General features: G+C 51.2%; 1 protein-coding gene across 1 annotated transcript in view; it reads left to right on the top strand.

Moving 5' to 3' along the window:
* The first annotated feature begins 4,890 nt into the window (after positions 1-4,890).
* Positions 4,891-25,109, top strand: part of manba (mannosidase, beta A, lysosomal) — a 125,061-nt gene continuing 104,842 nt past the window's right edge. The window contains 3 exon segments of the mRNA XM_038792894.1: positions 4,891-5,140; positions 11,567-11,661; positions 12,632-12,737. Of these exon segments, the coding sequence (XP_038648822.1) occupies positions 4,904-5,140; positions 11,567-11,661; positions 12,632-12,737 (438 nt within the window). The 5' untranslated portion in view covers positions 4,891-4,903.

Genomic DNA, 25,109 nt, shown 5'->3' with positions numbered 1-25,109 from the left:
AGAACAGATCAAAAAACAGTAAAAAACGCCCCCCCTACAACAACAATAATTAAGGGAAGTTGGCAACGGGAAGAGACACACAAAAAGGAACAAAGAAACCCCCCATAACACAAGTTTCAAAGAAACCAAACGATCCATCAACTTTAACCAAGTTCCGACCTGGCCTAAGAAAGACATGGGCCACTTGATCAGTCAAGGGTACTCGGGCGGCCTCGACCGCCGGCGTTCCCAAGTTCTAGTTCAGGTCCAGCTTTTCCTCCCGAACAAAAGTCCATGCCTCCTCTGGGGTCTCAAAGTAATGGTGCTGGTCCTTGTAGGTGACCCACAAGCGCGCTGGCTGCAGCATTCCGAACTTGATCCTCTTTGCGTGCAGCACCGCCTTCGTCCGGTTAAACCGGGCCCGCCGCTTTGCCACCTCCGCACTCCAGTCCTGATATATCCGCACCGTCGAATTCTCCCATTTTCTGCTTTTCTCCCTCTTGGCCCACCTCAGCACTTTCTCCCGATCACAGAAACGCTGGAATCGCACCAGCACCGCCCTCGGGGGCTCGTTCGCCCTAGGCCGCCTAGCCATGACCCGATATGCTTCTTCCAGCTCCAGGGGCGATGGACCGGCCCCCTCTCCCATCAGGGAGCTCAGCATCTCCGCTACATATTTCGGGAGATCAGGCCCCTCCAGGCCTTCTGCTAGGCCCAGGATCCTCAAGTTCTTCCGCCTCATTCGAGTGTCCAGCTCCTCAAAGCGGCTCTGCCATTTCAGGTGGAGTGCCTCGTGCACCTCCACCTTTCCCACGAGGACCGTGGCCTCCTCCTCCCTTGCAGTCATCTCCTGCTGCAGCTCTCTTATCGACGCCTCTTGGGTCGCCTGGGCCCCCATCAGCCTTGTGGTCGTCGCGTTCATAGACTCTAAGAGTTCCACTTTCAGCTCCGTAAAACACCGGAGGAGAGCGGCCTGCTGCTCCTCCGCCCATTTTCTCCAATCTTCTAGTGCACCACCGGCCGCCATTTTGGTCCTCTTCCCCCGCTTTTTTCGGGGAGCTGCTGCCGCTTTTTTTGTCGCCCCACTCCGAGTACCGACCATAAAGTTGGTCTCACTCTCCTCAGGGAGCCTTCCCCCACCGGGATTCGTCTTTACAGTACCGTCGGGGCCCTCCAATCGGCCCTTAAACACCTTTGTCGCAGGAGCTGCCAAATGTGCGACTTAGCTGGTCATAGCCGCAACCGGAAGTCGCTTTTTGTAGTTTTTAGTAGTTTAGTTATGTATTTACTAATCATGAGAACTATATGCATTAAGGAATCAAGTTAGGAACTGTCTCCATGCTGATGGTACAATTCTAAACTGCTTTGTCTATCACTAAACTGACCCCTAGGTATCAGGTCATCATTGAGTGGGTGGTACTGTATGCAGTCCCACCTCAATCATATATGTACTTATAGTCTTAGACCTCAGTAACAGTGGAGACTGGGATTGACAGTGAGTGAAGGGAGGATTTTAAATTTGTTGATTTTATTCCTGTTGATTATGTTCCTGTTGATTTTATACTTGTTTATTTTATTCTTGTTGATTGTATTCCTGTTGATTTTACTCTTGTTGATTGTATTGTTGTCGATTTTACTCTTGTCGGTTGATTGTATTTCTGTTGGTCGATTGTATTCATGCTGATTTTACGCCTCAATAAAGTAAAGGCCTACCTGGGTCCCCTCCCACAACTCCTTTACCAGTACATCAATGACTATTTTGGTGCAGCTTCATGCTCTCGTCCGGACCTGGAAAAAATCATCAACTTTACTTCCAGTTTCCACCCCTCCATCACTTTCACCTGGTCCATCTCAGACACTTCCCTTCCCTTCCTTGATCTTTCTGTCTCCATTTCTGACAATAGACTATCTACTAATATCCTTTACAAGCTCACTGACTCCCACAGCTATCTGGATGACAGCTCTTCGCACCCTATACCCTGTAAGGACTCCATCCTTTTCTCGCAGCTCCTTCACCTCCGTCACATTTGTTCCGATGATGCCACTTTCCAAAGTGGTGCTTCGAAAATGTGTTCCTTCTTCCTAAATTGTGGTTTCCCACATATAGTTGCTGACAGGGCCCTCAACAGTATGCGGTCCATCTCCCGCGCTACGACCCTCACCCCCCTTCCTCCCAGAACAAGAATAGAGTCCTCCTCCTTCTCAGATTTCACCCCACCAGCTTCAGTCCTCTGACATTTTTGCCAACTCCAGCGTGATGCCACCATCAAACACATATTCCCTTCACTCCGTCTGTCAGCATTTTGCAGATACCGTTCCCTCCGAGATAATCTTGTCCACTCCTCCACCATACCTAACACCTCTCCCATCACCCATGGCACCTTCACATGCAATCGCAGAAGGTTTAACATCTGCCCCTTTACCTCTTCCATGCTTGACATCCCAAAACACTCTCATTCCAGGTTCAGCAGCGTTTCACTTGCACCTTATTCAATCTGGTCTATTGCATTCACTGCTCCCAGTGTGGTCTCCTCTATATCGGAGAGACCAAACGCAGACTGGGTGATCGCTTTGCTGAGCATCTTCAGTCTGTGCGCATTCAGGATGCTGACCTTCCCGTTGCTTGCCGTTTTAGCACAAGACCCTGCTCCCATACCCACATGTCTGTCCTTGGCCTGCTGTAATGTTCCAGTAAAGCTCAACGCAAACTGGAGGAACAGCATCTCATCTTCTGGTTAGGCACGCTACAGCCTTCCGGTCTCAACATCGAATTCAACAACTTCAGATGATCAGCTCTACCCCACCTCAACCCCTTTGTTTTAATTGTCTTTGACCTTTTATTTATTTCTTGTCTTTCTTTATATATTTCCCCCCCACTCTTATCCCCCCCTTTCCTTATCTTTTCTCCCCTTTTGCTTGCCCTACCCCCCCTCCCCCCTTTTTCTCAATTTGAGCTCTCTCCCACTCATGTCCCCCATCCTCCCACACCTACATCTGTCACAACTTACCCTCAGATGTTAGTTTCTCTGCTGTTTGTCCTTTCACACCTTTTATTCTCTCTGGGGACTGCCATGAGCACTCCTTTCCTTTGGGTTCTGTGGCTATGACTCATCTTTCATTCCCTCACCGCACAGTATACATTTCCCACATTCTGTGCCTTTTAACTTTGACAAAGGGTCATCTGGGCTCAAATCGTTAGCTCTTTTCTCTCCTCACAGATGCTGCCAGACCTGCTGAAATTTTCCAGCATTTTCTCTTATGGTTTCTGATTTTACTCCTATTGATTGTATTCTTTAGTTTCTTTTTTTAAAATTTAGAGTACCCAATTCATTTTTTTCCAATTAAGGGGCAATTTAGCGTGGCCAATCCACCTGCCCTGTACATTTTGGGGTTGTGGGGGTGAAACCCACGCAGACACGGGGAGAATGTGCAAACTCCACACGGACAGTGACCCAGAGCCGGGATCGAACCTGGGACCTCGGTGCTGCCCTCCCAGTGCTAACCATTGTGCCACCCCTGTTGATTCTGTTGATGCTGATTTCACTGGTTTGTCCTCTTGTTGGTTGTGTGCCAATTAACTAATACCCAGCCCCTGTGTACACAGGCGTGGGGCCGGCCCGCCGGGGTCAGGGGGTCACAGTGCTGGGCCTGAGGCGAGTTCAGGGGTCGCAGTGCTGGGCCTGAGGCGAGGTCAGGGGTCGCAGTACTGGGCTGAGGTGAGGTCAGGGGTCGCAGTGCTGGGCCTGAGAGGTCAGGGGTCGCAGTGCTGGGCCTGAGGAGAGGTCAGGGGTCGCAGTGCTGGGCCTGAGGCAAGGTCAGGGGCCGCGGGCCTGAGGGGAGGTCAGGGGTTGCAGTGCTGGGCCTGAGGCGAGGTCAGGGGTCGCAGTACTGGGCCTGAGGTGAGGTCAGGGTTCGCAGTGCTGGGCCTGAGAGGTCAGGGGTCGCAGTGCTGGGCCTGAGGAGAGATCAGGGGTCGCAGTGCTGGGCCTGAGGAGAGATCAGGGGTCGCAGTGCTGGGCCTGAGGCGAGGTCAGGGGCCGCAGGGCGGGGCCCGCCAGGGTCAGGGGTCGCAGGGCCGGCCCAGCGGGGTCAGGGGTCGCAGTCCCGGGCCTGAGGCGAGGTCAGGGGTCGCAGTCCCGGGCCTGAGGCGAGGTCAGGGGTCGCAGTGCTGGGCCTGAGGTGAGGTCAGGGGTTGCAGTGTTGGGCCTGAGGCGAGGTCAGGGATCGCAGTGCTGGGTCTGAGGTGAGGTCAGGGGTGGCAGGGAGGGGCCAGCCGGGGTCAGGGGTCGTGGGGCCGGCCCGCCGGGGTCGCAGTCCTGGGCCTGAGGCGAGGTCAGGGGTCACAGGGAGGGGCTAGCCGGGGTCAGGGGTCGCGGGGCCGGCCCACCGGGGTCACAGTCCCCGGCCTGAGGCAAGGTCAGGGGTCGCAGGGAGGGGCCAGCCAGGGTCAGGGGTCGTGGGCCCGGCCCGCCGGGGTCGCAGTCCTGGGCCTGAGGCGAGGTCAGGGGTTGCAGGGAGGGGCCAGCCGGGGTCAGGGGTCGCAGTCCCGGGCCTGAGGCGAGGTCAGGGGCTGCAGGGCGGGGCCTGCCGGGGTCAGGGGTCGCAGTCCCGGGCCTGAGGCGAGGTCAGGGGTCGCAGGCCTGAGGCGAGGTCAGGGGTCGCAGTGCTGGGACTGAGGCGAGGTCAGGGGTCGCAGTGCTGGGACTGAGGCGAGGTCAGGGGTTGGTGTTGGGCCTGAGGCGAGGTCAGAGGTCGCAGGGCGGTGCCAGCCGGGGTCAGGGGTCGCGGGGCCGGCCCACCGGGGTCAGGGGTTGCAGTCCCGGGCCTGAGGGGAGGTCAGGTGTCGCAGGGAGGGGCCAGCCGGGGTCAGGGGTCGCGGGACCGGCTCGCCGGGGTCAGGGGTCGCAGTCCCGGGCCTGAGGCGATGGCGGCGGTTCCTGTCCCCGGCTCCCGCTCCCAGGGCCGCCTCCCGCCGCCGCTGCTGCTGCTGCTGCTGGTGGCCGTGTGTCTGCGGGCGGAGGCCGGGCCCGCTCGCCGGCCGGAAGTTCACAGTTTGCGGGGAAACGGCTGGAAAATCCGCAACGGGAACGGCAGCGTGAGCGCGGAGGCGGCGGTCCCGGGGAGCGCCCATACTGCCCTGCTCAGCGCCGGCACCATCCAGGCAAGGGGGAAGGGACCCTGAGGGGACTGGGGGAAGGGACAGGGGCGGGGCCTGAGGGGGAGGGGACTGAGGGGCGGGACCTGAGGGAGGGGACTGAGGGGCGGGGCCTGAGAGGGAGGGGACTGAGGGGTGGGGCAGGAGGGGACTGAAGGGGAAGGGACAGGGGCGGGGCCTGAGGGGGAGGGGACTGAGGGGGAGGGGACAGGGGTGGGGACTGAGGGGGAGGGGCCTGAGGGGAGGGGACTGGGGGTGAGGCCGGAGGGGACTGAAGGGGAAGGGACAGGGGTGAGGCCGGAGGGGACTGAGGGGGAAGGGACAGGGGCGGGGCCTGAGGGGGAGGGGACAGGGGTGGGGACTGAGGGGCGGGGCCTGAGGGGGAGGGGCCTGAGGGGAGGGGACTGGGGGTGAGGCTGAAGGGGAAGGGACAGGGGTGAGGCCGGAGGGGGCTGAGGGGGAAGGGACAGGGGCGGGGCCTGAGGGGGAGGGGACAGGGGTGGGGACTGAGGGGCGGGGCCTGAGGGGGAGGGGACTGAGGGGCGGGGCCTGAGGGGGAGGGGACTGGGGGGCGGGGCCAGAGGTGGAGGGGACTGAGGGGTGGGGCCTGAGGGGGAGGGGACTGGGGGGTGGGGCCGGAGGTGGAGGGGACTGAGGGGCGGGGCCGGAGGTGGAGGGGACTGGGGGAGGGGACTGGGGGTGGGCCTGAGGGGCCTGAGGGGTGGGGCCTGAGGGGTGGGGCCTGAGGGGCGGGGCCTGAGGGGAGGGGCCTGAGGGGCAGGGCCTGAGGGGAGGGGACTGGGGGAGAGGACTGGGGGGCGGGGCCAGAGGGGCCTGAGGTGGCGGGGCACTGGCACGGTCACAAGCACGGGGGAGGGGTCAGCACTGGCACGGCATTTCTGTTCCGAAAATTATAAAATAGATTCAAAGAAATCAAGATCGCATTTCATTTTTCTTTCTTAAATTTAGAGTAACCAATTCACTTTTTCCAATTAAGGGGCAATTTAGCGTGGCCAATCCACCTAGCCCACACATCTTTGGGTTGTGGGGGTGAAACCCACGCAGACATGGGCAGAATGTGCAAACTCCCCACAGACAGTGACCCAGATATGGGATCAAAGCCAGGTCCTCAGCGCTGTGAGGCAGCAGGGCTAACCACTGTGCTGCCCAAAAATTGCATTTTAGAAGAAGTGAGGTGAGAGTGACTGCCCTATGGGCAGCATAGTAGCACAGTGGTTAGCTTTGTTGCTTCACAGCTCCAGGGTCCCAGGTTCGATTCCCGGCTTGGGTCACTGTGCGGAGTCTGCGCGTTCTCCCCGACTCTGCGCGTTCTCCCCGACTCTGCGCGTTCTCCCCGACTCTGCGCATTCTCCTCGACTCTGCGCATTCTCCCCGACTCTGCGCGTTCTCCCCGACTCTGCGCATTCTCCCCGACTCTGCGCATTCTCCTCGACTCTGCGCATTCTCCCCGACTCTGCGCGTTCTACCCGACTCTGCGCATTCTCCCCGTGTCTGTGTGGGTTTCCTCCCACAGTCCAAAGATGTGCAGGTTGGGTGGATTGGTCATGCTAAATTGCCCTTGGTGTCCAAAAAGACGGTTAGGAGGGGTTACGGGGATAGGGTGGAGGTGTGCTGATAGGGTGGAAGTAGGGGCCGAGGTGGGGTGTTCTTTCCAAGGGCCGGTGTAAACACAATGGGCCAAATGGCCTCCTTCTGCACTGTAGATTCTATGATTCTGACATCAAGGCAGCATGTGACCAAGTATGGAATCAAGGAGACTTAGCTAAACTGGAGTCAGTGGGAATCAGGGGGAAACTCTCCAATGGCTGGAGTTATACCTGGCACAAAGGAAGATGGCTGTGGTGATTGGAGGTCAATCATCTCAGTTACAGGACTTCACTGCAGGAGTTCCTCAGGGTAGTGTCCTCGGCCCAACTACCTTCAGGTCTTCATCAATTACCATTCACAACTCCTCAGATAATGAAGCAGTCCGTATCCGAATGCAGCAGGACCTGGAGCATGGTAACACGGTGCTTAGCACTGTTGCTTCACAGCGCCACGGACCTGGGTTCGATTCCTGGCTTGGGTCACTGACTGTGCAGAGTCTGCACGTTCTCCCCGTGTCTGCGTCGGTTTCCTCCCATAAAGTCCTGAAAGACATGCTTGTTAGGTAATTTGGACATTCTGAATTCTCCTTCCGTGTACACGAACAGGTGCCGGAGTGTGAAGACTAGGGGCTTTTCACAGTAACTTCATTGCAGTCTTTCTATTTGTGACAATAATAAAGATTATTATCATTATTATTATAATATCCAGACTTGGGCTGTTACATTCGTGCCACACAAGTGCCAGGCAATGACCATCTCCTGCATAAGAGGATCTAACCATCGCCCCTTGAGATTCAATGGCATTACCATCATTGAATCCCCCACAATCAACATCAAACGTGATGCAAATGTGAAAATCGCACTGGACGAAATTTTCACCACCACAAATAGCCTTGAAACGAAACATCCCGAAGCCTTGTTCATTGTAGCTGGGGTCTTCAATCAGGCCAAGCTCAAGAGCATACTACCAAGTCACCACCAACACATCACCTGTTCCACCAGAGCCCAAACATCCTGGACCACTGCTACACAAATATCAAACATGCCTACCGCTCTATCGCCCGCCCACACTTTGGCAAATCTGACCACAAGGCTATACTCCTGCTCCCGGCTTATAAGCAAAAACTGAAGCGAGAGAATCCATCAAAGAAAGTTGTGCATTGTTGGTCTGAAGAATCGGATGATCTCCTACGGGACTGCTCAGTGGATTGGTAAGTATTTAAAAACTCTGCGACCAGCCTGAACGGGTACGCCACTACAGTAACTGACTTCATTAGTAAGTGTGTCAAAGACTGTGTACCAAAGAAGCAAATCCACGTGTTTCCCAACCGGAAACCCTGGATGAACAAGGATATCCACTGCTTGCTGAAGTCTAGGTCTGAGGCGTTCAAGTCAGGTGACCCTGACCTATACAAGAAAGCCAGATATGATCTAAAGAAATCTATCAATGTGCCAAAAGACAATTCTGGACCAAGCTCGAGTCCCAGGCTAGCTACACGGATCCCCGCCGTTTATATTAAGCTCTGCAAGATATAACGGGTTACAAGATGAAGGCATGTAAAATCGCCGCTCCACCGCACCCCTCCCTGCTGAGCTCAACGCATTCTATGCCGGCTTTGAGCAAGAGGTCAGCGAGAGCACGCCCTCCACCCCAGAAGCCGCGGATGAACTTGTATCTGAGATCCCCACTGCAGATGTCAGAGCAGCCTTCTCGAAGGTCAACCCACGGAAAGCCACTGGCCCGGATGGGGTACCTGGACGAGCACTCGGGTCTTGCGCGGATCAGCTGGCGGGAGTATTCGCAGACATCTTCAACCTCTCTTTACGACAATTTGAGGTCCTTATTTGCTTCAAGAAGACGACCATCATCCCTGTACCAAAGAAAAGCCAAGCAGCGTGCCTTAATGACTATCGTCCAGTGGCTCTGACATCCATCATCATGAAGTGCTTCGAAAAGTTAGTCATGGCACAAATCAACTCCTGCCTCCCGGATTGCCTTGATCCACTACAGTTCGCCTACTGCTGCAACAGGTCCACAGCAGATACCATCTCCATGGCCCTGCACTCTACCCTGGAACACCTAGTAACAAAGATACCTATGTCAGACTCCTATTTATCGACTACAGCTTGGCCTTCAACACCATCATTCCCACAAAATTAATCTCCAAACTCCGTAGCCTTGGCCTCTGCGACTGGATCCTGAACTTTCTAACCCACAGGCCACAATCAGCAAAGATAGGCAACAACACCTCCTCCACGATCATCCTCAGCACCGGTGCCCCCTACTATACTCCTTATACACCTATGACTGTGTGGCCAAATTCCCCATCAACTCAATTTTCAAATTTGCTGATGACACCACCATAGTGGGTCGGATTTCAAACAATGATGAGACAGAGTACAGGAATGAGATAGAGAATCTGGTGAACTGGTGCGACGACAATAATCTCTCCCTCAATGTCAACAAAACGAAGGAGATTGTCATCGACTTCAGGAAGCGTAGTGGAGAACATGCCCCTGTCTACATCAATGGGAACGAAGTAGAAAGGGTCGAGAGCTTCAAGTTTTTAGGTGTACAGATCACCAACAGCCTGTCCTGGTCCCCCCATGCTGACACTATAGTTAAGAAAGCCCACCAACGACTCTACTTTCTCAGAAGACTAATGAAATTTGGCATGTCAGCTACGACCCTTACCAATACAGATGCACCATAGAAAACATTCTTTCTGGTTGTATCACAGCTTGTTATGGAGCCTGCTCTGCCCAAGACTGCAGGAAACTACAAAAGGTCGTGAATGTAGCCCAGTCCATCACGCAAACAAGCCTCCCATCCATTGACTCGATCTATAATTCCCGCTGCCTCAGAAAGGCAGCCAGCATAATTAAGGACCCCACGCACCCCGGCCATACTCTCTTCCACCTTCTTCCGTCAGAAAAAGATACCAAAGTTTGAGGTCACGTACCAACCGACTCGAGAACAGCTTCTTCCCTACTGCCATCAGACTTTTGAATGGACCTACCTCGTATTTAGTTGATCTTTTCTCTACACCTTGCTATAACTGTAACATTATATTCTGCAGTCTCTTCTTCCTTCCCTATGTACGGTATGCATTGTTTGCACAGCATGCAAAAAACAATACTTTTCACTGTATACTAATACATGTGACAAAAAATCAAATCAAATCCTGGGAGTTGCCATTGATCAGAAACTGAACTGGACCCAGCCACATTAGTACTGTGGCTACCAGGGCAGGTCAAAGTGTAGCAATCCTCTGGTGAGTAACTCACCACCTGACTCCCCATGACCTGCTCCGACAGCACTCAAGCAGATCGACATGCTTGATTGCTCCCCCCCCCCCCCACCTAGCTGTGGTCTGTGGTAGTGGATGGAATTCCACCTGGAGGTTGGTGACCAGTGGTGTCCCGCAAGGATCTGTTCTGGGACCTCTGCTCTTTGTGGTTTTTATAAATGACTTGGATGAGGAAGTGGAAGGGTGGGTTAGTAAGTTTGCCGATGACACGAAGGTTGGGGGAGTTGTGGATAGTGTTGAGGGTTGTTGCAGGTTACAGCAGGACATTGACAGGATGTAGAGCTGGGCTGAGAAGTGGCAGATGGAGTTCAACCTTGATAAATGTGAAGTGATTCATTTTGGAAGGTTGAATTTGAATGCTGAATACAGAGTTAAAGACAGGATTCTTGGAAGTGTGGCGGAACAGAGGGATCTTGGCGTCCACGTACATAGATCCCTCCAATTTGCCACCCAGGTTGATAGGGTTGTTAAGAAGGCGTATGGTGTGTTGACTTTCATTAACAGGGGGATTGTGTTTAAGAGTCGTGAGGTTTTGCTGCAGCTTTATAAAACTCTAGTTAGACCACACTTGGAATATTGCGTCCAGTTCTGGTCGCCTCATTATAGGAAGGATGTGGATGCTTTGGAGAGGGTACAGAGGAGATTTACCAGGATGCTGCCTGGACTGGAGGCATGTCTTATGAAGAAAGGTTGAGGGAGCAAGGGCTTTTCTCACTGGAGCGAAGGAGGAATTGAGGTGACTTGATAGAGGTATACACGGTGATGAGAGCCACGGATAGAGTGGATAGCCAGAGATTTTTTCCCCAGGGTGGAAATGGTTGTCCCGATGGAACATAATTTTATGGTGATTGGAGGAAGATATAGGGGGGATGTCAGAGGTAGGTTCTTTACAGAGTGGTGGGTGTGTGGAATGCGCTGCCAGCAGAGCTGGTGGAGTCAGAGTCATTAGGGACATTTAAGCGACTCTTAGTCAGACACATGGACAGCAGTAAATTGGAGGGGTGTAGGTTGGGTTGATCTTTGATTCGGATAAATGGTCAGTACAACATCGTGGGCTGAAGGGCCTGTACTGTGCTGTACTGTTCTATGTTCTAAACATTCGAGCCCTCCACCACCGACGAACAGTGGCAACCATGTGTACCATCTACAAGATGCACTGCAATAACTCACCAAGGTTCCTTCCACAGCACCTTCCAAACCCATGACTGCTAATATCTAGAAGGACAAGAGCAGCCGATACACGGGAACCCCACCACCTGGAGGTTCCCCCTCCAAGTCACTCCCCATCCTGACTTGGAAATGTATCGTTGTTCCTTCACTGTCGCTGGGTCAAAATCCTGGAACTCCCTCCCTAACAGCACAGTGGGTGTACCTACACCACATGAACTGCAGCTGTTCAAGAAGGCAGCTCACCACCACCTTCCCAAGGGCATCAAGGGATGGGCAATAAATACTGACCTAACCAGTGACACCACATCCCGTATGTGAATTTAACTCTCGATTTTTACTTATAGGATCCTTACTATAGGTTTAATGATCATGTCTATAGATGGATTGCGTTGGATAATTGGACATACAGCCGGACATTCACACTACCGTCTGATGTCAGGTTAGTACAAATACTGTGATTCCTAGTTGTTGGCAGAGCCGACTGGGATTGACAACTAAGTGGTTTTTGCTTCCTATCCTTTGACATTGGGAGATGCCCTTTGAGTGGGAGAAAGGGTAAACTACCTTGTTGGGACTTGTAATTCCAATGGCAAGCTGTATTTTGGAACTTTCTGATCTGTTAATTTACAATTAGATTCACGTACATAACTAATATCTGCAGTGTGTTGCCCCTTGAAAGTTTTGCCCAACATGTTACATGGATATCAGGATATCAGGCTTCACTAAAATGTTTATAGGTTTAAGCAGAGTGGTTTCTGTGCTGTCCCGTCCACTCCCTGACCTCCCCGCCCTCTAACCTCTCTGTTCTCCTCATTCCTAAATTTCCGTTGCTCTGTCCGACTGTTTGTCTGACATCCAATTAGGGATAAGTTCCGATTTGCTCCAGATAGACATGGGGAAGAGCAAAGCCGTTGTCTTTGACCCCAACACACATTCTGTTCCCTCGCTACAAGTCCATAATCTGACCCACACAGTGTCTCAGCCTGACAGGCTGAGTTCTTCTTCTACCCAGAACCAAGTTTGTTTTTATTCCTTCACAGGACATGAGCGTTTCTGGCTCGGCAGCATTTTTATCGCCTATCCCTGATTGTCCTCGCGAAGGTAGTGGTGAGCTGCCTTACTGAGCGGCTGCAGTCCCTGTGGTGTAGGTACACCCACAGTGCTGTTAGGGAGGGAATTCCAGGATTTTGATCCAATGACAATGAAGGAACAACAATATATTTCCAAGATGGTGTGTGACTTGGAGGGGATCTTCTAGATTGCGGAGGTCCCATGCATTTGATGCCCTTGCCTTCTAGTCGGTAGCAATCACTGATTTGGCTGGTGCTGTCTAAGGAACCTTGATGAGTTCCTGCAGTGAATCTTTAAAGTAGATCTTTTCACCTGATTCAATTTCTTTCTTATAACAGTAAGTGGAAGAAAGTAAATCTGGTTTGTGATGGACTCGACACTGTTGCAACAATCCTCATCAACAATATCACAGTTGGGACGTCAAACAACATGTTCAGTCGATATGTGAGTTCAACCTTATCAAACTCATGTAACACTAGAAATGCAGAGATTGCTTATTTAGAATCGTAGAATTTTACAGCATAGAACTCTATGACTCTAAACATTCTTAGTAATTTAAAAATAATACTTAAATAATAATAAGATTCCGGCATATAATGTATGGCCACTTTCCCCATTTCACACATTTAGCAAAAAAAGGTTTGAAACTCGTGCCAGTCTGATGCTTTATTTTCTGGTTGACTCATTGATCTTTTGAAGCATGTTGTCCCGGTATGTATATATGGCTGACAATTTGAAGATACCATTAATATTTTTAAAATATAAATTTAGAGTACCCAATTATTTTTTTCTCCAATTAAGGGGCAATTTAGCATGGCCAATCTGCCTAACTGTACATTTTGGGTTGTGGGGGTGAAATCCACACAGACACGGGGAGAATGTGCAAACTCCACACGTACAGTGACCCAGGGCCGGGATTCGAACCCGGGTTCTCAGCGCCGGTTGAGTGACCGGTGTTGACAGGTCACTCACCCATTACCCCGGCCTTCCACGGCTCTGAGTCCCACCAACACAACAAAATCCATCTCCAGGCTATCAGGGTGGCAAAGGCTGATACAAAGCTTTGACAAATGGGTCATCTGGACTCAAAACGTTAGCTCTTTTCTCTCCCTACAGATGCTGCCAGACCTGCTGAGATTTTCCAGCAGTTTGGGAGCAGGAATAGGCCATTCAGCCCCTCGCAGCTGCTCCGCTATTTAATCAGATAATGGCTGATCTGATTGTGACCTCAACTCCACATTCTGACAACCCCATAACCTTTGACTCCCTTGTTAGTTAAGAATCTATGGACCTTTGCCTTAAAAATATTCAATACTCTTGTCTTATAGTTCCAATCAGTTTTTTTCTGTACCCCTTCCCTGGTGATTGTAATTGTTTTAAATTCCACTCTCCCTTTCACCTCCTGGTTTAGTTACTTCTGGGATGTTATTTTCATGTGAATGAAGACAGACAAAATATCTGTTCAGTTAATCCACTATCCCCTTATTTCCCATTATTAATTCCCCAGACTCACTCTCCCGAGGACCAACACTCACGTTATTGACTCTTTGCCTTTTAAATACCTGGAGAACTCTCACTATCTGTTCTTAAAATTTCTCCCTCCTTTTTAATCTTAATAACCGGCTATGACTCTTTGGAAAGGAATTTCTGATTTTCAGAACAGCAGCAACCTCGTTATCGCTAAAGAAACATATATTTGACTGCGACTGCAGAGATCAAATCCAAAGAGTTGTACAAAGGCCCTGTACATTTCTACGGCCGGGCCCCTGGGCATAATCAGTCTGCAAGGACAAAAGGAATATGAAACCTCTGTTGAACGTATTAATGGGTGAAACATTAACCCTCTCAAGAATCCAGAGAAGGATTATCCATCCATTGTCCAAACCAAGGTGGAGAATTGGGAGTTATGAGTCATGTTACATGACCGCTCCCCCCAGAAATAACCTGCCAGAATCTGTAATATTGCCTTGTGGAGCTGGAAAGGGCGGACTGCAATTTTCCACCTAGCAGGCTCCCCACCTACACTGTTTTCTACTGGAACATTTAAACCTCTGTACCAGCACCTATTAGACGAATGCCAAACGTAGCCCCACTATTTAAAAAAAGGAGAGAGGGAGAAAACATAGAATTACAGATCGGTTAACCTAACATCAGGAGTAGGGAAAATGCTCGAGTTGATTAGATACAATGCGATAACAGGACACTAAGAAAATATCAACGGGATTAGGCCAAGGCAATGTGTATTTATGAAACAGAATCATGTTTGACAAATCTACTGGAGTGTTTTGAGGATGTGACTACTAGAATAGATAAAGGTGAACCAGTGGATGTGGCGTATTTGGATTTTCAGAAAACTTAAAAGTTCTACATAAGAGGTTAGTGTGCAAAATTAAAACACCTGGGATTGGGGTAATACCCTGACAGGATTGTCGTCTGGGGAGAGATTGGGTTGAGTAGGCCTGTATCAACTGGAATTTAGAAAAATGAGGTGGGATCTCATTGAAGTGTAGAAACATCTGACAGAGCTGAGCAGACTGGACGCAGGGACGGTGTTTCCTATGGCTGGAGGAGGGGGTCTCGAACAAGGGGCCAAAATCTCAGGATACTGGGTGGGCCATTAGGACCGAGATGAGGAGAAATGTCTTCACTCAGAAGGTGGTGAGCCTGTGGAATTCGCTACCACAGAAGGCTGTGGAGGTCAAGTTACTAAATTTATTGAAGAAAGAAACAGATTTGTAGACTCTAACGGTCAGTATGGGGAGAGCGTGGAGACAGGATCAGCCATGATGGTGCAGAATGGCGTAACAAGCCTGAAGGGCTGAATGGCCTGCTCCTATTTTTAAAAAAATATTTTTATTCAAAGCATTTGCAGATTTCTTACAAAACACAAAGCACCCATTTAAACCCAAACTTACAAAAACGTATCCACAATACAGTAAAATAACAACCCCCCCCTCCTCCGCTGATGTTTACCATTCCTTAAAGAAGGTGACGAACAGTCTCCATCTTGAAAGAATCCTCCTCAGATGCCCTCATGGCAAGCTTAACTTTCTCCAAATGGAGGAATTCCACCAAGTCACTCACTCACCTGGGCTCCGGATCCCATCATCCTCCTCTACCGGGGAGGAAAAGCCCAACACATTGGCCTCTCTCCCCACCTGCACTCCCCGATCCTCCAACACCCTGATCATCGCCACCCACGGACTCGGAACCACCTTCACAGTGAGAATTCCCCCAACTTCGGGCACGACCAGAACTTTTGGGTGTGACTGGCCGGATCCCTAAGTACTGTCGCGTCTTCTACACCTGGAAAAAACCTGACTCATCCGCCCCTGGTCATGTGCGCTCTTTGTACCACTTTAAACTGAATAAGGATTAGCCTTCCATACGAGGAGGTCAAATTTATTCTACGCAGGACCTCAATCCATAACCCTGCCACAAATACCCCAGCTCCTCCTCCCACTTTTGCTTTACATCCTCCACTGATGTCCTCTCCCTTTCCATTAGTTCCCTGTTTATCTCCCGAGATCGAACCCTCCGCGATCTCGTCCTCAGAGAAACCTTGCATACCCCAGCAGGCGTGGCAACTTCGGAAACTTGTCCACCTCCTTTCTAACAAGCTTCCCAGTCTGCAGATAACGGAGCCTGTTACCCCCTCGGCAACAGGAATTCCTCCTTCAACTCTCCCAACTCCGCAAATCGAACTCCACGAACAACTCCATAAAGCAGTGTTTTTCAAACCTTTTTGCCCAGGACCTATTTTTACCAACTGCCCATCCTTCACGACCCATGCCGGCCGACCTTCGCGCCCCACGCTGCCCCACCTTTGTGACCCACCATTTTCACTTACCTTTCATGCGACAGGTGAGCCTACCTGGTCCTCACGATCTCTCTTGCTTTGTCATTCAATGTTGCATTTCTGCTAAGGACTCCAGCTGATGATTTAAGTTCTCGCTGCATCCGTTGAAAAAAATCAAGAGGTTTGTCCTCTAACTCGCCACGCTTAATCTTCAAATGCCTTTGAAGTTTTGAGGGTTTTAATCTTGCATTTGCCAGCACTTCCCTGCATATAACACACATGGGCTTTACATCCTGATTTGCATTGGCATAATTAATAAAACCATACCTTAAAAAATCATCTTTTCCTGCTTTGTTCCTGTTTTCAGCTTCTTAATTTATTGTTCATCAGAGACCTGGAACTCACAGCAGCTCTGCTTTGTCCTGTTGTGGACTCTCCCGAGCAGCTCACACCAACACTGCTTTGTCCTGTTGTGGACTCTCCCGAGCAGCTCTGACCCTCTCTTCCTTATTACAAAACAATCCATTTTAAATCTGGGGAATTTTCTGGGGAAATTTGCATACGTGCAGTGCGGTCAGCCTAAGTTGAAGGTGAACCTGCGAAGAAGACCCAAGGAGTTTGAGTAAAGGCAAGCAACCAGCAGAGGGCAGCAGAGCAGAGCTACTGATCAGCTGTTCTTTTTTTTTTTTAATTTAGAATATCCAATTTATTTTTTCCAATTAAGGGGCAATTTAACGTGGCCAATCCACCTAACCTGCACATCTTTGGGTTAGACAGTGACCCAGGGCCGGGATTCGAACCCGGGTCCTCAGCGCCGTAGGCAGCAATGCTAACCACTGTGCCACCGTGCCGCCCCTGATCAGCTGTTCTGGGGAAATTTGCATACGTGCAGTGCGGTCAGCCTAAGTTGAAGGTGAACCTGCGAAGAAGACCCAAGGAGTTTGAGTAAAGGCAAGCAACCAGCAGAGGGCAGCAGAGCAGAGCTACTGATCAGCTGTTCTGGGGAAATTTGCATACGTGCAGTGCGGTCAGCCTAAGTTGAAGGTGGTTTGTGGAGGGGCTGTTGGCAAGTGACAGTTAAACCCGAAACACTTTGTGAGTGTTTCCCACCCTACCTCCTCCTCTAACCAACCCCCCCACCCCACAGTGGTTGGGAAGCGGGAGCAGGGGCCTGTCGTGAAGGTGAGTGAGTGCCTTTAAATTTGCTTACCTTTCAGCGGGATCAGGGTTTGAGGTAATATCAGGTAAGCTCTTCCTTTCTTTTTCTTTTTCTTGTTTTTTTTTAATCTAGAGGGGATGTCAGGGAAGGCAGTACAATGCTCCTCCTGCAGAATGTTTGAGGTGAGGGAAGCCGTCAGTGTCCCTGCTGATTTCATCTGTGGGAAGTGCACCCAACTCCAGCTCCTCAAAAACCGTGTTAGGGACCTGGAGCTTGAGCTGGATGAACTTCGGATCATTCGGGAGGCAGAGGGGGTCATAGATAGGAGCTTCAGGGAAGTAGTTACACCAAAGACTGGAGATAGATGGGTAACTGTAAGAGGGACTGGGAAGAAGCAGTCAGTGCAGGGACCCCCTGCGGTCGTTCCCCTGAGTAACAAGTATACCGTTTTGGATACTTGTGGGGGGGACGACTTACCAGGGGTAAGCCATGGGGTACGGGCCTCTGGCACGGAGTCTGTCCCTGTTGCTCAGAAGGGAAGGGGGGAAAGGAGTAGAACATTAGTAATTGGGGACTCAATAGTCAGGGGCACAGATAGGAGATTTTGTGGGAGCGAGAGAGACTCACGTTTGGTATGTTGCCTCCCAGGTGCAAGGGTACGTGATGTCTCGGATCGTGTTTTCCGGGTCCTTAAGGGGGAGGGGGAGCAGCCCCAAGTCGTAGTCCACATTGGCACTAACGACATAGGTAAGAAAGGGGACAAGGATGTCAGGCAGGCCTTTAGGGAGCTAGGATGGAAGCTCAGAGCGAGAACAAACAGAGTTGTTATCTCTGGGTTGTTGCCCGTGCCACGTGATAGTGAGATGAGGAATAGGGAGAGAGAGCAATTAAACACGTGGCTACAGGGATGGTGCAGGCGGGAGGGATTCAGATTTCTGGATAACTGGGGCTCTTTCTGGGGAAGGTGGGACCTCTATAGACAGGATGGTCTACATCTGAACCTGAGGGGCACCAATATCCTGGGGGGGAGATTTGTTAGTACTCTTTGGGGGGGTTTAAACTAATTCAGCAGGGGCATGGGAACCTGGATTGTAGTTTTGGGGTGCGAGAGATTGAGAGTAGAGAGGTCAGGAGCACAGTTTTGACTTCGCAGGAGGGCGGCAGTGTTCAGGTCTGTGGTTTGAAGTGTGTCTATTTCAATGCCAGGAGTATACGAAATAAGGTAGGGGAACTGGCAGCATGGGTTGGTACCTGGGACTTCGATGTTGTGGCCATTTCAGAGACATGGATAGAGCAGGGACAGGAATGGTTGTTGCAGGTTCCGGGGTTTAGGTGCTTTAGTAAGGTCAGAGAAGGGGGCAAAAGAGGGGGAGGTGTGGCGCTGCTAGTCAAGGACAGTATTACGGTGGTAGAAAGGATGCAAGATGGGGACTCTTCTTCCGAGGTAGTATGGGCTGAGGTTAGAAACAGGAAAGGAGAGGTCACCCTGTTGGGAGTTTTCTATAGGCCACCTAATAGTTCTAGAGATGTAGAGGAAAGGATGGCGAAGATGATTCTGGAAAAGAGCGAAAGTAACAGGGTAGTTGTTATGGGAGACTTTAACTTTCCTAATATTGACTGGAAAAGATATAGTTCGAGTACATTGGATGGGTCGTTCTTTGTACAATGTGTGCAGGAGGGTTTTCTGACACAATATGTTGACAGGCCAACAAGAGGTGAGGCCACTTTGGATTTGGTTTTGGGTAATGAACCAGGCCAGGTGTTAGATCTGGAGGTAGGTGAACACTTTGGAGACAGTGACCACAATTCGGTGACCTTTACGTTAGTGATGGAAAGGGATAAGTATACCCCGCAGAGCAAGAGTTATAGCTGGGGGAAGGGCAATTATGATGCCATTAGACATGACTTAGGATGTGTTGGTTGGAGAAGTAGGCTGCAAGGGTTGGGCACACTGGATATGTGGAGCTTGTTCAAGGAACAGCTATTGCATGTTCTTGATAAGTACGTACCAGTCAGGCAGGGAGGAAGGGGTCGAGCGAGGGAACCGTGGTTTACCAAAGAAGTGGAATCTCTTGTTAAGAGGAAGAAGGAGGCCTATGTGAAGATGAGGCGTGAAGTTTCAGTTGGGGCGCTTGATAGTTACAAGGAAGCGAGGAAGGATCTAAAGAGAGAGCTGAGACGAGCAAGGAGGGGACATGAGAAGTCTTTGGCAGGTAGGATCAAGGAAAACCCAAAAGCTTTCTATAGGTATGTCAGGAATAAAAGAATGACTAGGGTAAGAGTAGGGCCAGTCAAGGACAGTGGTGGGAAGTTGTGTGTGGAGGCTGAGGAGATAAGCGAGATACTAAATGAATACTTTTCGTCAGTATTCACTCAAGAAAAAGATAATATTGTGGAGGAGAATGCTGAGACCCAGGCTATTAGAATAGATGGCATTGAGGTGCGTAGGGAAGAAGTGTTGGCAATTCTGGACAAGGTGAAAATAGATAAGTCCCCGGGGCCGGATGGGATTTATCCTAGGATTCTCTGGGAAGCCAGGGAAGAGATTGCTGAGCCTTTGGCTTTGATTTTTAGGTCATCATTGGCTACAGGAATAGTGCCAGAGGACTGGAGGATAGCAAATGTGGTCCCTTTGTTCAAGAAGGGGAGTAGAGATAACCCCGGTAACTATAGGCCGGTGAGCCTAACGTCTGTGGTGGGTAAAGTCTTGGAGAGGATTATAAAAGATACGATTTATAATCATCTAGATAGGAATAATATGATTAGGGATAGTCAGCATGGTTTTATGAAGGGTAGGTCATGCCTCACAAACCTTATCGAGTTCTTTGAGAAGGTGACTGAACAGGTAGACGAGGGTAGAGCAGTTGATGTGGTGTATATGGATTTCAGTAAAGCGTTTGATAAGGTTCCCCACGGTCGGCTATTGCAGAAAATACGGAGGCTGGGGATTGAGGGTGATTTAGAGATGTGGATCAGAAATTGGCTAGTTGAAAGAAGACAGAGAGTGGTAGTTGATGGGAAATGTTCAGAATGGAGTTCAGTTACGAGTGGCGTACCACAAGGATCTGTTCTGGGGCCGTTGCTGTTTGTCATTTTATAAATGACCTAGAGGAGGGCGCAGAAGGATGGGTGAGTAAATTTGCAGACGACACTAAAGTCGGTGGAGTTGTAGACAGTGCGGAAGGATGTTGCAGGTTACAGAGGGACATAGATAAGCTGCAGAGCTGGGCTGAGAGGTGGCAAATGGAGTTTAATGTGGAGAAGTGTGAGGTGATTCACTTTGGAAAGAATAACAGGAATGCGGAATATTTGGCTAATGGTAAAATTCTTGGTAGTGTGGATGAGCAGAGGGATCTCGGTGTCCATGTACATAGATCCCTGAAAGTTGCCACCCAGGTTGATAGGGTTGTGAAGAAGGCCTATGGTGTGTTGGCCTTTATTGGTAGAGGGATTGAGTTCCGGAGCCATGAGGTCATGATGCAGCTGTACCAAACTCTGGTACGGCCGCATTTGGAGTATTGCGTACAGTTCTGGTCGCCTCATTATAGGAAGGACGTGGAAGCTTTGGAACGGGTGCAGAGGAGATTTACCAGGATGTTGCCTGGTATGGAGGGAAAATCTTATGAGGAAAGGCTGATGGACTTGAGGTTGTTTTCGTTAGAGAGAAGAAGGTTAAGAGGTGACTTAATAGAGGCATACAAAATGATCAGAGGGTTAGATAGGGTGGACAGCGAGAGCCTTCTCCCGCGGATGGAGGTGGCTAGCACGAGGGGACATAGCCTTAAATTGAGGGGTAATAGATATAGGACAGAGGTCAGAGGTGGGTTTTTTACGCAAAGAGTGGTGAGGCCGTGGAATGCCCTACCTGCAACAGTAGTGAACTCGCCAACATTGAGGGCATTTCAAAATTTATTGGATAAGCATATGGATGATAAGGGCATAGTGTAGTTAGATGGCCTTTAGTTTTTTTTTCCATGTCGGTGCAACATCGAGGGCCGAAGGGCCTGTACTGCGCTGTATCGTTCTATGTTCTATGTTCTATGTTCTAAATCCTTCAGTCCTGTTGCTTGCTTGCTAATAACAAAATGGAGGACTCTCTCTTCAGCCCAGAGCATGTAACGTCAGTGTTTGGGGTGCGTGACCTCTCTGTCGCCGGTCCAGGCCGGAAGATTGCATCAATTAAAAAAAAAAGCAATCTGCTCCTGAGACAGTATGCTGGCAGGAGGCGGTCTGCCTTGCTGAGCTCTGGGCCTGTGCACTGCTGAGGAGGCACAGGGAGGGCCGGAATTCTGAAAGCCAGTCTTGGCCGTTGGGCACTTCCCGCAATCGGGCACGCTGCAACGCAAGGCCCCATGACCCACCCGACACCCGCCCATGATCCACCGTGTCGCGACCCTGGGTTTGAAATTGACTGCCCTAAAGCACTACCCTGCCTGCTCCCAAACCCTAAATGCAAAGTCCAGCCCTGCCAGGACAAATCACTGATTTCCCAGACCCCCTCCCTCACAACTCTTCTCCCACCTCATGTCCGTTAACCAGCCTCCATGCTAGCAGAATGGCCCTCACCCATGGCAACCAACCCACTCCCCCTATACCAAAGCACCCTTGAACCACCCAACCGCGCACCACACCAAGCCCTGCCCCACTCCCTCCGCATTGCCCACCAAGCCCTGCCCCACTCCCTCCGCATTGCCCACCAAGCCCTGCCCCACTCCCTCTGCATTGCCCACCAAGCCCTGCCCCACTCCCTCCGCATTGCCCACCAAGCCCTGCCCCACTCCCTCTGCATTGCCCACCAAGCCCTGCCCCACTCCCTCCGCATTGCCCACCAAGCCCTGCCCCACTCCCTCCGCATTGCCCACCAAGCCCTGCCCCACTCCCTCCACATTGCCCACCAAGCCCTGCCCCACTCCCTCCGCATTGCCCACCAAGCCCTGCCCCACTCCCACCGCATTGCCCACCAAGCCCTGCCCCACTCCCTCCGCATTGCCCACCAAGCCCTGCCCCACTCCCTCCGCATTGCCCACCAAGCCCTGCCCCACTCCCTCCGCATTGTCCACCGAGCCCTGCCCCACTCCCTCCGCATTGCCCACCGAGCCCTGCCCCACTCCCTCCACATTGCCCACCAAGCCCTGCCCCACTCCCTCCGCATTGCCCACCAAGCCCTGCCCCACTCCCTCCGCATTGCCCACCGAGCCCTGCCCCACTCCCACCGCATTGTCCACCAAGCCCTGCCCCACTCCCTCCGCATTGCCCACCAAGCCCTGCCCCACTCCCTCCGCATTGCCCACCAAGCCCTGCCCCACTCCCTCCGCATTGCCTACCAAGCCCTGCCCCACTCCCTCCGCATTGCCCACCAAGCCCTGCCCCACTCCCTCCGCATTGCCCACCAAGCCCTGCCCCACTCCCTCCGCATTGCCCACCAAGCCCTGCCCCACTCCCACCGCATTGCCCACCAAGCCCTGCCCCACTCCCTCCACATTGCCCACCAAGCCCATACATTTTATGTTACAAATCACAGTACCCCCAACACGGGGAGGCAAAAAAGGTACAAAACTCTACATATACAGAACTCAACAGAGTCCACTGTACAGAGTGGGTAGCAAAAGCAAAACCCAACCAAATAACCCCATGTAACAACATACAATTCCCCTCCCTCCCTGAGTCCCAACACCTCCAGTTCGTTACGCATATGAATCCAACCGAAATTCAAGGTCCTCAAATCTCCCCCAATCCATGGTCCCTCAAAAAAGCTGCCCACCTCCTCCAGCGTGTCGGAATAAGGTTCCTGTCCCCCATGCGAGCTGGGTACAGCACCCTACACCACACCTTTTACCGATAGATGGCTGCCTCACCTTGTTAAACCCGGCCCACCGCTTGGCCAGCTCCACTCCCAAGGTAGATACGAACTGTATCCCCTTCCCAGGTACACTCCCGTGTCTCCTTCGCCTGCTCCAGGATCTCCCTATCCAAGTACTGACGAAGCCTAGTGATAATCACTCTTGGCAGCTCCCTCCCTTTTGGCCTCCTCCACAGTGACCTGTGTACCCGACCCACTTCAGCAAGGCGGTCAAAGACACCCTCCCCCACCAGCTGCTCAAACACCTTGCCCGTGTATTTTGTGGCTTGCGTTCCATCAATCTCTTCAGGCAGCCCCATGATCCTCAGGTTCTGCCTCCTCGAATGATTATCCAGGTCATCGACCTTCTCCCTCAACTTTTTCTGACCCTCCACCATCATGAGCATTTCAGCCTCCAACGAGGCTAAGCGATCCACATGGTCAGTCACCTCCTCCTCCACCTTCCGGATCGACGCATTCTGTGCCTTTCAGCTTCTGCTCCACTCTCTCCAGGCAATCCGAATCGGCTCTGCCACCTTGGCCAAATCTTCTGAAGCTGGCTTTCTTTGCTGCTTGGACTCAGCCCCCAGGAATGCCACCGACTGCCCTGTTGACCATTGAGCGGGCAATGGTGCCACAGGCCCCTCTGCCACATGAGTCTTCTTGGTTTGAATGTTGCCCCTTATTTGTCACACCTTGTTTAGTAACTCTTCGGCATTATGATCCAGCATGATCTGGACAGGTTGGGCGAGTGGGCAAATCAGTGGCAGATGCAGTATAATTGGGTAAGTGTGAGGTTATTCACCTTGGAAGGCAGATTACTACCTGAATAGTTGTAAATTGGGAGAGGGGAGTGTGCAACGGGACCTGGGTGTCCTTGTACACCAGTCACTGAAGGTAAGCATGCAGGTACAGCAGGCGGTAAAGAGGCTAATGGTATGTTGGCCTTCATTGCGAGAGGTTTCGAGTATAGAAGCAGGAATGTGTTGCTGCAATTATACAGGGTCTTGGTGAGGCCACACCTGGAGTATTGTGCGGGGTTTTGGTCTCCTTCTCCAAGGAAGGATTTTCTTGCTCTCGAGGGAGGGCAGCAAAGGTTTACCAGACTGATTCCAGGGATGGCGGGACTGTCATATGAGGAAATATTGACTAGGTTGGGATTGTTCTCGCTGGAGTTCAGAAGAATGAGGGGAGATCTCATGGAGACTTATAAAATTCTAACGGGGCTAGACAGGGTAGATGCAGGGAAGATGTTACCAATGATGGGTGTGTCCAGAACCAGGGGTCACAGTCTGAGGATTCAGGGTAAACCATTTCGGACAGAGATAAGGAGACATTTCTTCACACAAAGAGTGGTGAGCCTGTGGAATTCATCACCACAGGAAGTAGTTGATGCTAAAACTTTGAATATATTTAAGAGTCGGCTGAATATAGCACTTGGGGAGAATGGGATCAAAGGCTATGGGGAGAAAGCAGGATTAGACTATTGAGTTGGATGATCAGCCATGATCGTGATGAATGGCGGAGCAGGCTCGAAGGGCCAAAAGGCCTCCTCCTGCTCCTATCTTCTATGTATCTATGTATTGTCCACCAGAGGTCCAGAAAACGGGCATACAATGGCCAATAGTTCACCCTCAGGCAGGAGCCACCTTACATGTGATCACAAATGTGTTGACAAATGTGAGGTTATCCATTTTGGTAGGAATAACAGCAAACGGGATTATTATTTAAATGATAAAATATTAAAACATGCTGCTGTGCAGAGACCTGGGTGTGCTTATGCATGAGTCGCAAAAAGTTGGTTTACAGGTGCAACAGGTGATGAAGAAGGCGAATGGAATTTTGTCCTTCATTGCTAGAGGGATGGAGTTTAAGACTAGGGAGGTTACGCTGCAATTGTATAAGGTGTTAGTGCGGCCACACCTGGAGTATTGTGTTCAGTTTTGGTCTCCTTACTCGAGAAAGGACGTACTGGCACTGGAGGGTGTGCAGAGGAGATTCACTAGGTTAATCCCAGAG

Source organism: Scyliorhinus canicula, chromosome 3 (genome assembly GCF_902713615.1).
Source record: "Scyliorhinus canicula chromosome 3, sScyCan1.1, whole genome shotgun sequence".
Taxonomy (NCBI): Eukaryota; Metazoa; Chordata; class Chondrichthyes; order Carcharhiniformes; family Scyliorhinidae; genus Scyliorhinus; species Scyliorhinus canicula.
Note: the sequence above shows the minus strand (reverse complement) of the source record. Positions and strands in the feature narration are given on the sequence as shown.